We start from the raw sequence: 14,492 nt of genomic DNA, 5'->3' as shown, positions 1-14,492 counted from the left end.
TATATATATATATATATATATATATATATATATATATATATATCATTTTGAAATGAATAATTACGGGTGCTACCATTTCTATTATTTTATGCTCAAAACATTACAATTGTCTAATATTCTATTAGAAGTTAATAGGTTTTTCTGTGGAATTTTAATTTATTTAAAATGAATCAAATTTATGTGGAAAGTAGTATCTTAAAATTTTTAAATACACAAATTACAATATTTATTTAAACAAAGTCATTGAAGGTAAGCAATCTAAAAGAATCCGTACAACACAAGAAGCAAACATGATACTCTTCAAATGTGAGTTACAAAGCATCATTGGAAAACCACATCATAATCATCTTTAAACATTATTTTGGTTTATAATATGTAGCTGTGTGACGTCCTCCCTTTAACAATAGAAATACAACACAAGAAGCAAACATGATAGTCTTCAAATGTGGGTTACAAAGCGTCATTGGAAAACCACTTCATAAGCATCTTTAAACATTCTTTTGGTTTATAATCTGTAGCTGTGTGACCTCCTCCCTTTAACAATAGAAATTTATACACCATCATCATGATCATAAAATAAAATGGTTCTTTTGTCTCTTAAAAATAGCAGACGTTCATTTGTTTTCGTAATGTTTATGAGTATGTCATCTACATTAAGAAGATATTGAAATGTGAAGTTAACACTTATTGCTATATTCAAAAAAATAGTCAACCTCTTTAAAAATCCATATATTACCTTTTTCACGAGACAATAGCAAAATGTGGTGGATAATTTATAATGGAAGGAAGATTTCACACCTTTACTGTAGCAAATGTTAAGTTGTAGTCATTATGTGAATATTTCATAGTGTAGCTGCAAGAGAATAAGATAATAAATATTTAAAACATTAGTAACTAATTATATAATTTAATGTGATGAAAATAAATATTCTCTATCCTAATGAAAACACAACTAACCCGGCTACTTGTTCGTCAACAAACCAGGGTCCCCAATCATTCTTGAGTAACAAATTTAGTGATTTAATCCAGTTTAATGTACTCAAATAGGAAACAATCATATCTTGATCTCCACTGAATGATTATAAATAAAAAATCAATAATGTAAAGGATATTTTTTTGATTTGAAGTTTTATAAATACCATGTGCATGCATGAATAATATCGATCAATAGTGGCTATAGTTACATACATAAATATTAACTAAATCCAGATACGTGACAAAGACTTATAAAAAATAAGAAAGATAATGAATAAAGGTAATAACCTATATACAAGAGCTCGACAGTTTTTATTAGCAAGGTGTCGATGATAGGCAACAGTACTCCATATATTGTGTGTGTATGATATTGGTTCTTGGTTATAAAAAAATTGCAGGCTTCCATTGCATAGCACCCACTCAGTTTCATTGAATACCTGGTGTTTATGAGGGCATGGGATTATTATCCTAGATAGTTAGGATGAACATGAACATAGCTGACTATGAATCGAGCTACAAACCTCACGGATGTGAAGTGCCTCTCGCACGTCTCTTCTATTAGCCCAGACATATGGGTACATATGTATGTCATCCTGTGACAAATATATATATATATATATATATATATATATATATATATATATATATATATATATATATATATATATATATATATATAAAAGAAAACTCTTAAAACTCCTCTTAATATAAAACATATAGATTTCTCTTTTTAGAATATATAAAATAATGATAAGTTTAATGTACTTAATATTTTTGGAAATAATAAATCTCTAAAGTTACAAAAAAATAAAAATAATTCATTTAACAAAAATGAACTTGATTATCAATAAATAATAATGATTATTAAAAATAATATAAATATAACAAGAAGTGGCTTTTATCTACATGGATAGCATTTGAAAGCCATTTCTTATTTTTGTATTTTAAATTTCTATGATACATGGAGAAAACTTCATTGAAGATTGTGTTCTTCATGTTATTCGTCTCAATTTCTGATACTTTTAATCTCTAGTAAATTTAAATTGTCATATTAAATATCTTAAACAATAAAATTCTATAAAACGACGATGTGTTTTTGTTTATGTCAAATCTATAGTTTTTTTTTTAACAAATTAGTGTATTTTAAAAAGATATTTACCAAAATGGTGTGGTTTTGAAAATATTTACCATTTAGGTTAAATTTTATACCAAGTCAAAATTACAAGGTAAAATAAGAAAAGAAAATTAATTGACTTATCCGTAATTACATTTTCGTTTTGTTTATATTTGGATAACTTTTTTTGTATACATCTAGGTAATGAACTTGATGAAAGTGTTCACATATGAACATTATGACCGGATGTAACTTGCTACAGCAGGTCATAATGGTCATATGTGAACACTTCCAAAAAGTTTGTTACCTACATGTGTATAAAAAAAAGTTACTCAGATGTGAACAAAACGAAAAGATAATTACCTTAATAAGTTAATTTCCCTAATTGTTGTGATATTAGACTTAGTTAGGGGGTGGTGGTGAAACGGTTAAATAGGCCAGTAGCCTATAGGCTCGCTTGTTGACAAAATGGCATGTAGCATGTAAGTACACACAAGCTCGTGTTGATGAAATGACATGTAGGTCGTAAGTACATGTATTATTGGCTGATCGTGAGCCATTATATGTATGCATGTATATGTATTGTGGTATATGACATTTTGGGGAACTCACTAAGCTTCATATTTACCTAGTTGAATATAAATGTTTTTCTGGTACTTCATTGATACATGAGAAGGGAAATGTTCGACTGTACACACACATTTGAAACATGTTTCCGCATAATGTAATTAAACTCTGATATATTTCAATAAATAAAAATGAAAATTTTGGGTTGAAAAATAGGAACGTCACATTTAAGAACTAATATTTATAATTACTAATAGTGTAGTAGTTATTGAAGTTTTTTAATTCTTATAGTTAATAATAATGCATTAGTTATTTTTAACAACAAATATTTGTGAATATTTTTGGAGACTCCATTGTAAATATGGTGGCTCGAGTGATGATTTGGCTTGTGAGAGAAGGGTTATTCTCGGTGATTTGGCTTCCTTGGAAAAGTCTCGATCTCTTGACTCAACCCAAAAAACTTGATTTAAATGGGCTATCGAGGGGGACGAGAACTCAGCTTTTTTTCATGCCACGTTGAAGCAGCAAAGACGTTAGAGACTTATTAGAGGCATATCTATTGACGGGGAGTGGGTTGCAGATCCCCCTCTTGTTAAAAAAAAAGCCTTTTATGATTTTTATGCTTCTAAATTCCAAGCGTTTAAGGGAGTTCTGATGGGTCGTAAGAGTGATAGATTCAGATCTCTTGATCCGAAAACAGCTAATTCACTTGAGTCAGTGTTTTCTACTGAAGAAATCAAGAGGGCGGTCTGAATTGCGGGTTGGATCGGGCGCCGAGTCCAGATGGATTCTCTTTCCGGTTTCTCAGACGTTTTTGGGTGATGATGTGGTGGCTTTTGTGTAGGAATTTAGTGTCAATCCTAGGTTGTGCATTGGGTGTAATTCTTCTTTTATTACATTGATTCCTAAAATTGACAATCCTATTCGTATCAACGATTATCACCCTATTAGTCTCATTGGCTTGTAGTTTAAGATTATTGCTAAATTTTTGGCTAATAGGTTAGCTCTGGTCTTGCATGATGTTATTGAGTTGGAGCAATCTACTTTTCTCAAATCCAGGAAAATTCTTGATGGTCCTCTTCTTGTGAATGAAATGGTTCGGTGGTTCAACACAAGAAGAAGAAATTGATGATTTTTAAAGTCGACTTTGAAAAAGCGTACGATTCAGTCAGTTGGGATTATATTGATAGGATTATGTTGTTTCTTGGTTATGGGGAAAAATGGAGGGCTTGGATTAGGGGGATGTTTTCTAATGCTCGTTCCTCAATGTTTTCGAATGGTTGCCCTACGGATGAATTTCAATTGTTTAGAGGGTTGAGACAAGGTGACCCATTGTCGCCTTTTCTCTTCATTATTGCTATGGAGGGTCTTCATATTGCTATGGAGGATGCAGTGTCGGAAGGTGTGTTTAGGGGGGCACAACTTGAGTCACGTGATTTAGCTATCTCTCATTTGTTTTATGCAGATGATGCTATTTTTCTTAGAGAATGGAATGAGAATAATGTTTGAAATTTGATTCGGGTGTTGAGATGTTTTTATTTAGTCTCAGGTCTAAATCTCAAACTTTCTAAGTCTAGTCTATATGGTGTGGGGGTTAGTAGGTCTGAAATTACAAACCTCGCTTCTTTTACAGGCTGCTCGACTGGTTCTTTTCCATTTGTTTATCTTGGTGTTCCGGTTGGTGAATCTATGGTGCGTGTTAAAGGTTGGCAAATAATTATAGACCGCTACAAAAAAAGATTGGGATCTTGGAAAGCTAGATTGTTGTCTATTAGAGGTCCTTTAACTCTTCTTAAGTCAGTTCTGGGTAGCCTTGGTATTTATTACTTATCTATTTTTTGGCCTCTTGTTGCTGTCTTGTAGGCTTTAGAGAATATGAGGGCTCGGTTTTTTTGGGGAATGGAAGAGGGTAAAAAACGTATTCAGTGGGTTAAGTGGAATTTGGCGTTAAACTCTTTTGACCAGGGTGGTCTGGGTATTGGAAGTTTAGATGCTTTTAACCTGGGTCTTTTATATAAATGGAAATGGAGATTCTTTAATGAGTCTGACGCCTTATGGGTGAAAGTTATGAAGTTTTTTATGGTGAAGGGGGAGGTTTTTCTGGGGGCTCGAGAATACAAAGTGGTGGTGGTGTTTGGCAAAAAATAGTTGGGTCTATTAACCATCTTCACGAGAGTGGTTTACTGCCCTCGAATGCCATGGCTAGAGTGACTGGGAATAGAGCTACTATTCGCTTTTGGCACGATGTTTGGTGCTTGGATGTTCCTATGATGGTGCAATTCAGAAGATTGTTTGCGCTTGCTTTTAATCAAAACTCTTTAGTTAGTGATTATTGGTCTCCAACGGGTTGGGTTTTTGCTTGGCGTCGTGACATTAGAGGAGGGGTTGAACAGGAGCAACTTACGACTTTGATGTCTTTGTTGGATGGCTATCATCTTGGCATGGAGTTAGACAAATGGGTTTGGAATCTTGATATTTTAGGGTGCTTTTCGGTTAAATCGACTAGAAATTGGATCGATGATTCGAGACTTCCGTCGGGTTCCATGCCTACTAGATGGAATTGTCCAGTTCCTATTAAAATGAATGTTTTTATTTGGCGTTTAATGATGGATAGGCTTCATGTGAGGTCGAAGTTGGTGGAGAGAGGGGTGGATCTTGACTCGGTTTTGTGCCCTTTGTGTCACGATGCTACTGAAGACGTGTTGCACTTGTTTATTCAGTGCACCATTGCAAATCAGATTTGGAGGCGGGTTAGTCTTTGGCTTGATTTGGATATCCCTATTTTTTCTCTATGAGAGACATGATGGACTGGATCGATACGAGGCCGAATGTTAGGCAACAATGGGCGATTGTTGACTCGGTTTTTTCTGTGGTCATTTGGGTGCTTTGGACGTTCCGTAACGGTATTTTGTTTAGTAGTAATAAGCCTAGAAAGGATAGAATTTTTGATTTCATTGTTGATATTTCGTTTCGTTGGTTTTCGTCCCGTAACTCTAAGGCTAGGATTAATTGGAGTATGTGGCTTCAAAATCCTACCCAGTCTTAATGGTCTTTATTTCTAGTGTCTTGCTAGTTTTCTTTTAATTTTATTGGTTGATGTCGTTCAAGAAAAACATAGATTACAAGATGTTTATATATAGTTTAGTTTGTTCAAAGTGTTATTGATTGGAATTGGTGCAATTTTTAAGACGTCAATTAATTTATTTGCTTTAATAAATTCTAAAAAGTTCTTTGTTTAGGAAATGTAGTCTTGGCATTTTGAACACTGGTATTTTCTTATCTAATGGCATTGTTTTATGGGTTTAGGGCTCAGGCGTGCTTTTAGGGCATTCTCTCTTCAATTTGTGTAAATTAATCATGGCTAAATGAATAGAAAGAATGCAAGTAATATTACTTTGTGCTAGACCTTGCGCTATCAATCTTGATAGTATATATTAACTATAAAGCATTTTACTCTTTTGATGTTTGTAGATATGATTACTGCACCAAATTTTGATGACCAAAAACAGTTCCAAGTCTGTAATACAATGATATTGTTCTTGGCATAAATGTTCACGGTCCAAAGCAAGTAACATGATTTTTTTTTAATTTCTCTTAAAACATTTGTATATGAAAACTATAAATTGTGATAGATTCATGATTCATGTGAGTGTATAACGACTCATTATAAAAACATGATAGGAAATTGGTTATCAGTTTTTTAAACTAGAGATTAAGATAAAATTTTCTATTTTTTTATTTTTTTTATTTTTTTTAACACCTACTCCTAAACTACTCTTTAAAGCCATATATGTCAACGATGTGACTTGAACCCTCAACCTTAAGCAGGGAAGCAACACCGAATACCGCTGGTCTAAAAACCCTTTTATATTACTAATTAAAAAAAATTATTGCCTTTTTTTATTTGTATCTTAGTTTGTCATCTTGTTATTATTTAAATTTACTTTTCTTATGTTTGGTTAACAAGTTTTTTAATTGGCATTTTTGGAATAATATTAAAACACGTAAAAATTAATCAAAAAATAGTTTGTATTTTATAGTAATTTACCGTCCAGATTAATTTCCAAGCTAACCCCATAACCAAAAGTGCTTGAAATGGTTGAGGATAGTCAATGACACCAACTTTGGATTTGACCGGATCATTGTATATGGTATGTCTCGTAAAATCCTTATGCTTTAGAGTTTTTCTTTTAGTGTGAATCACAACTTTAGTAAATTATATATATATATATATATATATATATATATATATATATATATATATATATATATATATATATATATATATATATATAAATCCATCAATGAAACTCTCTTTGTTTTCTTATAGAGATTTTATATTTTTTTTATCATTACAAATGATAAATAGTAAAAACGTTATGAAAGCCGGTGCAACATCTTTGTTTTTATTTTTATGGTAGTTGTAATATAATTGTAGGTTAATTTTGAATGTAATTTACATACATTTTTGGTGAAATATAACGGCATCGTGACACATCAATATCAAAGAAGATATACCCTAAAGCATGAGACATCATACTAAAATAGCTGAGAGACACACAAAAATGTTATAGATTAATTAATGATTTTTATATAATGTTTAAACTAAAAATGTGTTACCAATTAAGTTTTCGTTGTGGAATTGTGCAAATAAGAGAGACAAGATATGCCGTGACAATCAATTTTATTCGGGGGAAAATAATGTTGTCGGAAATAGCATTGGACTTTACTCCTTTACCATTATAAATTTATAATCTACTTTAGTTTTTATATTACAATGTAATTTAATTTTTTACCCATAATAGCGTCACACTTTTATTTCCTTGCTAATAATATAAAAGTATTTGGTTCTTTACTGATAATTTTAACCCAAAATAGAAAGCCACCCGGGTATAACATTTGACTTTAAATTTTTAAATACTCAAATTACCCTTCATGGACCGTGCTAAGCACGGGCCTTAGAAATTTTCTAGTATATATATATATATATATATATATATATATATATATATATATATATATATATATATATATATATATATATATATAACCATCCAAACTATGAATTTCGATTCATATATATCCAAGCTAATCATGATCTTTTAATTATACTATTGGTAACATCCTGTTTCGAAGTTGATTCTTATTTCATGGTTGTGGATAGTAAATGGATCGAGTAAAGACATTGGGCTTCAAATGAATGGGGTTTAGACCTTATTGGATGTTGATATTAATGATTATGTAATCTAAGCCCATGGTTTCTGTTTCCCAGCCAAAGGGCAAAATGCAAAAAGTTAATTGTTGTACGTATTGCATGGATTATGGTTTTTAGATCGACAAGTATAAAGCCAAAATTAACTAGATAGAATGGTAGATATAAAGATCGCTGAAAGCAGAGTTAAAACGAAGAACTCATGGTTGTTTGAAGTCGAGATGGATTTGGGTGAAAAGTCGTGGCCATGGTGTGGCAATCAGTTAGACCCAAACCCATGACTTTTAGGGTTTTCAACATATTTAAGCTTAATGTTCTGCATTTTTTTGGCATTTTATCAGCCTCCGTCATCTCTAAAACCCCTTGGTAGAAACCATAGCCTCCATCGTCAAGATTTGAGCTTATCCTTTCTCCTCTCGCATATTTTCAATGCTTTTCATGTTATTTTTGTTGGATTAGGTGTGTAAGCCCATAACTGTGATTGGTATGTACTTGATTTGATAGTAGCAAAGTCCTTTTGGGTTGCCTTCACTCTAGCAATTTGACAGGATGATTTTGGAGAGAGAGGATGATAAATGATTTATTAATGTATTATATGAATAATATATTAATTAGAAATCATGTTGTTTAATTAGTATTTAATTAGAAATTAATTTGGAATTAATTTCCGGATTAAAGGAACTAATTAAAGAACGGGGGCTGTTTTGCAAAATCATTGATAGTTGTGAAACTGGGCTATTGGACTCCTTAGTTAGAAATGGACGAAAACTATAAGGATGCTCTATGTGTATGCCTAGCGTACTCTGGTCTTGACCTGACTTGGATGGTTGAGCCAGTACGTGCAACGTACCAGGGAGTACACCCAGTGTACTGGCCAGCTAACCCAGCATACGCATGCAGATAGAAAAAATGATAGTTCGGCCTTGATTTGTTGGGCCCTAAGCCCACCTATGGAAGAAGACCTATGGGCCAAGGGTTACGATGGATGATATTTGGGCCTTAGAATTTATTTGTTGGGCTTGGGCACTTTTGGGTTGTTTGAAATTGGGCCTTGGGAGGAAGAGGCCCAATAAGGAAAGGATTAGGGAATCTTTTTCCTTAAGACATGAATTAGGGTTAGAGTCATAATATGTTAGCTAATTAGAAATTTAAGTTGTGCGATAAGGGGAAGAGTTCATTAGTCATTCAACGAGTATATTATTGCACCCACAGTTTAAGGTGAGTCTCCTTTCGTAGAATTCTTGGGTCGAAGGCACCAAGGCCGACCTACTAGTTATGATATGGAATGATGGTTGTATTTGTGATAATTATCGGTTGTGCATGTATTATTTGATAATTCTGGGAATTATGTGTAATAATATATAGTAGCGATAGGGGTGAAATAGACCCAATATCCTGTTGAAATAGATCAAAAGGGAAGGTCGAGCACCCAAATATGCTCGAAATTATTCAATTGAAATAAGACCAAAGGGGAGGTCTAGCACCCAGATATACTCGGCAGTATCTGGTTGAAATAGACCGAAGGGGGTTGGCCAGCACCCGGATATACCTGGCAGCATGTTTATTTGGTATGTGGTATGGTGGGGGAACTCACTAAACTCTATGCTTACAATTTCAGTTTGTGTTTCAGGTACTTCTAGCTCGAAAGGAAAAGGGCTGACATGATCGCATCACATCACACTATGATTTTCTATAGTAGATATTTTGGGACTTATGCTCTGATAATACTTTTCTATGTCCAGTTTTGTTAAAATACTATAATCACCGTATGTTCACATTGCTTTTGAAACTGATGATGTTTTGGGATATGGATTTAGTAACTTTTAAAAAATGAAAATTTTAGGTTGTATTTTTCGGGATGTTACAAGTTGGTATCTGAGCCTTGGTTTGAAGGATTCAGACGTACTCTTAGGTGTATCGAAACTCAAATCAATGGTTTGATAGGTTTTTTTATAAGAAAACTTCTTTTTACTAAATGTTTTAATAAAGGGAAATGAGTGTGATGCGTGCAATCAACCGAGCTCAAGTAAATTTTCCCCAAGATATTTATACATGTTATCTGCTATGAATTGATTTATGAATATGTGAAATGCATGCTAGTTAGGGGTAGGGATCTGCTCAAATTTTGCATGATAGAGTGCTAGGATAGATACCTTAAATTCCTACTATATGAGCATGTAGACTTGCATGCGAGTGCTGATCTTTCAGTGATAGGATGGCCTGATTAGGGTATGTTTGTTTCTTGTTACCCAAGCCTGAATGTTGCTTGCTTTGTGCTTCTAGGAGTTCTAAATAACTTTAGTTAACTAGTGAGCGAATACACCAAGTTACATGTGATGCAAACCAAATATTTTTAGAAGGATAGGGTTGGCTCTACTGCACAACACTTGTTTGAGTCCAATCGTTGTAGAGTAAGACCTCTCATTCGAAGAATTATCTGGTTTTAGTAATATGTAACAAGTATTCATGAGCTAGTTGGAGGAAATTCGTGGAAGTCCTTTTGCTAGCTGAGGGCAGTGAGTGGGGAGAGTATTGTCCTAGAGAATTTTTAGGAAAATATTAGTGTCAGAAGCCTTATTTGATTTCAATTGTATGTTTGGGTAGAAAGTGGACTGGAAGATTCAAAGCAATCCTCGAGGAAAGTATGGATATATGTGGAAGGTAGTATGGGCCTATACTGCTGAAAGTAGAGGATCCGTACTAGATTCGGGGAGAGCCGCGAGGAAACCAGGGGGCTTGTAGAATGTGAAATTTCGCGATTTGTATTCATGATCCTGGTCGTTGTATGGTTTGTTTCAAAATGGTGATGACGCGTCAGGGAGAAGGAGGTTCGGGATCTGGGTCTGGTTCGTGTACAGGTTTTGATCCGATTGATGATGGTCTGCGGGAGTTCATTGCATCCAAGATTACTAGAGGCATCCTTGACGCGACCTCGGTGATTTTCGGGTCGATCATGGAGGGCATTATTGAGCCAATGGAGGATCGCCTTTGGGCTTTCAGGAGTGATATGACACCTATCCAGTCTAGTACCCGCACGCTCTCCTTCAAGGATTTACGGGGATGTGGAGCACTAAACTTCTTCGGGGTGAAGGACCCCATTGCAGCTAGATGGTGGATAGCAGATATCGAGTCTGCTCAAATGACCAGTTTCTACCCTGAGGGGTCGAAGGTCAGATTTGTTGCGGGTTGTTTGAGGGAGCGGGCTAGGGACTAGTGGGAGGAGGTTAGTTATGCTTTGGGAGGTCCAGCCATTGAGGCCATGACTTGGTCAGATTTTGTGAGCAGGTTCCGAGCAAAGTTCACATTAGCAATAAAGATACATCAGCTGGCCAGGGAGTTTTTGGAGGACTGTGGTGGAGATTACCGCCAAGTTCAGGGAGAGGGCATTGTTAGTTCCCCATTATGCAGCTGATGAGGAGATGAGGAAAACCCAATATCACGACATCTTGAGAGCAGACATCTAGGAGTTTGTTAGTTATTTAGTGTGCCCGACTCTGGATGAGATGATTGCCATGGAACGAGAGTGAGAGATTGATATGGAGCACATTGGCAAGAGGAAGGCAGAGCCTGGTCAGACGGTTGGGGTTTCAACGAAGAAACCCAAGGGATTCGACTCGAGGTCGAAGGGCCAGCAAGGTCGGAGCCGGTGAGGGAAATTTTGTTGGTCATATGGCGGAGTTTGTAGAGCGGGCGGCTCAGGCTGCTACAAGTGCGGCACGACCGGGCACTTTAGCAAGGATTGTAATTCCCCTACTCCTACCATTCAGACATCAAAATTTCATTGAAATCAGAGGGGCCACAAGAAGGCCCACTATCCGAGTCTAGCATCGGGAGCACCAGTGATGGCGCTAGCTCCAAAGACCCTGTGGATCACAGATAGCCGTCAGGGCAAGACAGATGCTCCAGTGGTAAGGAGCGGAGCCTTTTAGTTGATCGACGAGGAGGCACGTTTCACACCAGATGTGGTGACGGGTATGTTTCTTTCCCTCAACTCTTATTTTATGTCAATTTCGATACTCATATTTTATGTGTTTTGTTTTAGGATCATTCCATGTGAACGATATTCCTGTTTTGGTGTTGTTCGACTCAGGGGCCACTCGATATTTCATATCTCTTGCACTCAGCAAGAAGTTTTCCTAATTTATGAGCATGTTAGACTACCCGTTAGAGGTTGAGATTTTAGATGAGAGATCCGTTCGAGCATTGAGGGTCCATCGGGATTGTGTTTTGAGGATGTGTGGCGAGTGTTACTATATTGACTTGGCTCCCATCCCTCTACGCAGTAACAAGGTCATAGTAAGGATGGATTCGTTGAGCCCCAATGGGCAAGTGATTGATTGTGAGCACTAGCTAGTGCGTGTGCAGACCCCAAGTGGGGGAGAGTTGGTGGTCCAGGGAGAGGGAGCTTAACGCAACCCTGTTTTATGTTCAGCTGCTAGGGCCAAACGCTATCTCCGTCAAGGTTGCTCTGGGTTTGTCGCTTACGTTATGGATACTCGGGAGCAGGATAGAGAAATGGTTGATGGGGTGCCAGTTATTCGAGAATACCCGGACGTGTTTCCGGAGGATTTACCCGAAGTATCTCCGGAGAGGCAGGTGGAGTACTGGATCTATCTAGTTCATGGTGCAGCCCCAATAGCCAAGGCACCATATCGATTTGCCCCACCAGAGATGCATGAGTTGTCTACACAGTTGTAGAAGCTGTTAGACAAGGGATTTATCCAGCCAAGTAGCTCACCTTGGGGTGCACTGATCATGTTTGTGAAGATGAAAGATGGGCCAAACGCTATCTTCGTCAGGGTTGCTCTGGATTTGTCGCTTACGTTATGGATACTCGGGAGCAGGATAGAGAAACGGTTGATGGGTTGCTAGTTATTCGAGAATACCCGGACGTGTTTCCGGAGGATTTACCCGAAGTGTCTCTGGAGAGGCAGGTGGAGTACCGGATCTATCTAGTTCCTGGTGCAGCCCCAATAGCCAAGGCACCATATCGATTTGCCCCACCATAAATGCATGAGTTGTCTACACAGCTGCAGAAGCTGTTAGAAAAGGGATTTATCCAGCCAAGTAGCTCACCTTGGGGTGCACTGATCATGTTTGTGAAGAAGAAAGATGGGTCGCACCAGATGTGTATTGACTACCGGGAGTTGAACAAGCTAACGGTGAAGAACTGTATCCACTCCCAAGAATCGATGATTTATTTGACCAGCTTCTGGGGTCGTCTTGGTTTTCTATGACTGATCTGCGCTCGGGATACCACCAGATGAGGGTTAGGGAGGATGATGTGCAGAAGACAGCCTTTCGAACTTGTTAGGGTGATTACAAGTTCATGGTGATGCCTTTTGGGCCCACCAATGCCCCAGCCGCGTTCATGGACCTTATGAACCATGTGTGCAGGCCAATGTTGGATCGGTCGGTGATAGTACTTATTGATAATATGTTGGTCTATTCCAAGACCTAGGAGCAACCTGAGGAGGAGGTGTTGGATACCCTAAGGAGTGAGAGTCTTTATGCGAAGTTCTCCAAGTGCAAGTTCTAGTTGCGCGAGGTGCAGTTTCTGGGGAACCTTGTCAACCAGGACGGTATTCTGGTCGATCCGGCCAAAGTGGAGGTCGTGATGAGATGGGAGGTTCCGAGGTCTCCATTTGAGATTCAGAGCTTCCTAGGGTTTGCTGGATACTATTGGAGATATATTTAGGATTTCTCCAAGATAGTAGTACCCCTGACCCAATTAACAAAGAAGACTGCCATTTTCCAATGAGAGCCTGAGCAGCAGGCAACATTTGAGACATTGAGGCAGAAGTTGTGTGAGGCGCCAATTTTGACACTACCAAAGGGTGTCGATTATTTTTTTAGTTTGTTGTGACGTGTTTATTTCGGGCTTAGGTGCGGTCTTGATGCAGAGGGGGAATGTCATCACTTACGCCTCGAGGCAGCTGAAGCCTCACGAGGCGAACTACCCGACACACGATTTTAGAGTTGGGGCAGTGGTTTTTGCCCTCAAGATTTGGCGATACTACCTCTATGGGTTCTGTTGTACTATTTACACGGATCACAAGAGTCTGAGGTATTTGATGGATTAACCAAATCTAAACATGAGGAAGTGTCGGTGGTTGGATGTGGTGAAGGATTATCATTGAGAGATCCTTTACCACCACCTAGGGAAGGCCAATGTAGTGGCTGATTCTCTTAGTATAAGGCAGTCACGGCTCCGATCAAGGATATCTATCTAAGGATAATAGTGGTGACTCCGCTTCTAGAGCGGATTCGGGAGGCACAGTTGGAGGCTATTAAGGGGGAGCACTGAAAAAGTGAATGCATCGTGGGTCAGATTGCCCCCTTCAAGTATGATAGCCGATGTTTATTGAAACTCCATCAAAGAGTGTGGGTCCTGTACTAAGGTGGCATGCGCCAAATCCTGATAGAGGAAGCGTACAAATCCAGATTTCTAATCCATCCCGGGGCGACAGAGATGTTTAGAGATATTCGTCTGGATTAATGGTGGCCCTGCATGATGTGGGATGTAGCCTGGTATGTCAAGAGGTTCTTAAGTTGCAGGAAGGTCAAGGCCGAGCACCAGAGGCCTCAAGGAAAGATGCAGCTGTTAGACATCCAACTGTGGAA

General features: G+C 37.3%; 1 protein-coding gene across 4 annotated transcripts in view; it reads right to left on the bottom strand.

Moving 5' to 3' along the window:
* Nucleotides 1-283: 283 nt before the first annotated feature.
* The window catches only part of LOC145053432 (serine carboxypeptidase-like 18), a 40,196-nt gene continuing 25,987 nt past the window's right edge, over nt 284-14,492 (bottom strand). For 2 of the 4 annotated variants that reach the window (XM_079001479.1, XM_079001480.1), the window contains 5 exons: nt 1,497-1,568; nt 1,264-1,412; nt 958-1,071; nt 799-853; nt 284-534 (listed from right to left, as the gene is read on the bottom strand). In XM_079001479.1, the coding sequence (XP_078857605.1) occupies nt 451-534; nt 799-853; nt 958-1,071; nt 1,264-1,412; nt 1,497-1,568 (474 nt within the window). In that variant the 3' untranslated portion in view covers nt 284-450. Of the gene's footprint in view, nt 649-736; nt 854-957; nt 1,072-1,263; nt 1,413-1,496; nt 1,569-14,492 lie in introns of all 4 variants that reach the window. The other 2 variants (XR_013684467.1, XR_013684468.1) reach the window with 2 other exon arrangements.

The sequence above is a fragment of the Lactuca serriola genome, chromosome 5 (assembly GCF_051521515.1).
Source record: "Lactuca serriola cultivar US96UC23 chromosome 5, Lser_US96UC23_V15, whole genome shotgun sequence".
In the NCBI taxonomy this organism is placed as follows: Eukaryota; Viridiplantae; Streptophyta; class Magnoliopsida; order Asterales; family Asteraceae; genus Lactuca; species Lactuca serriola.
This window is presented reverse-complemented; position numbering and strand designations above follow the sequence as displayed.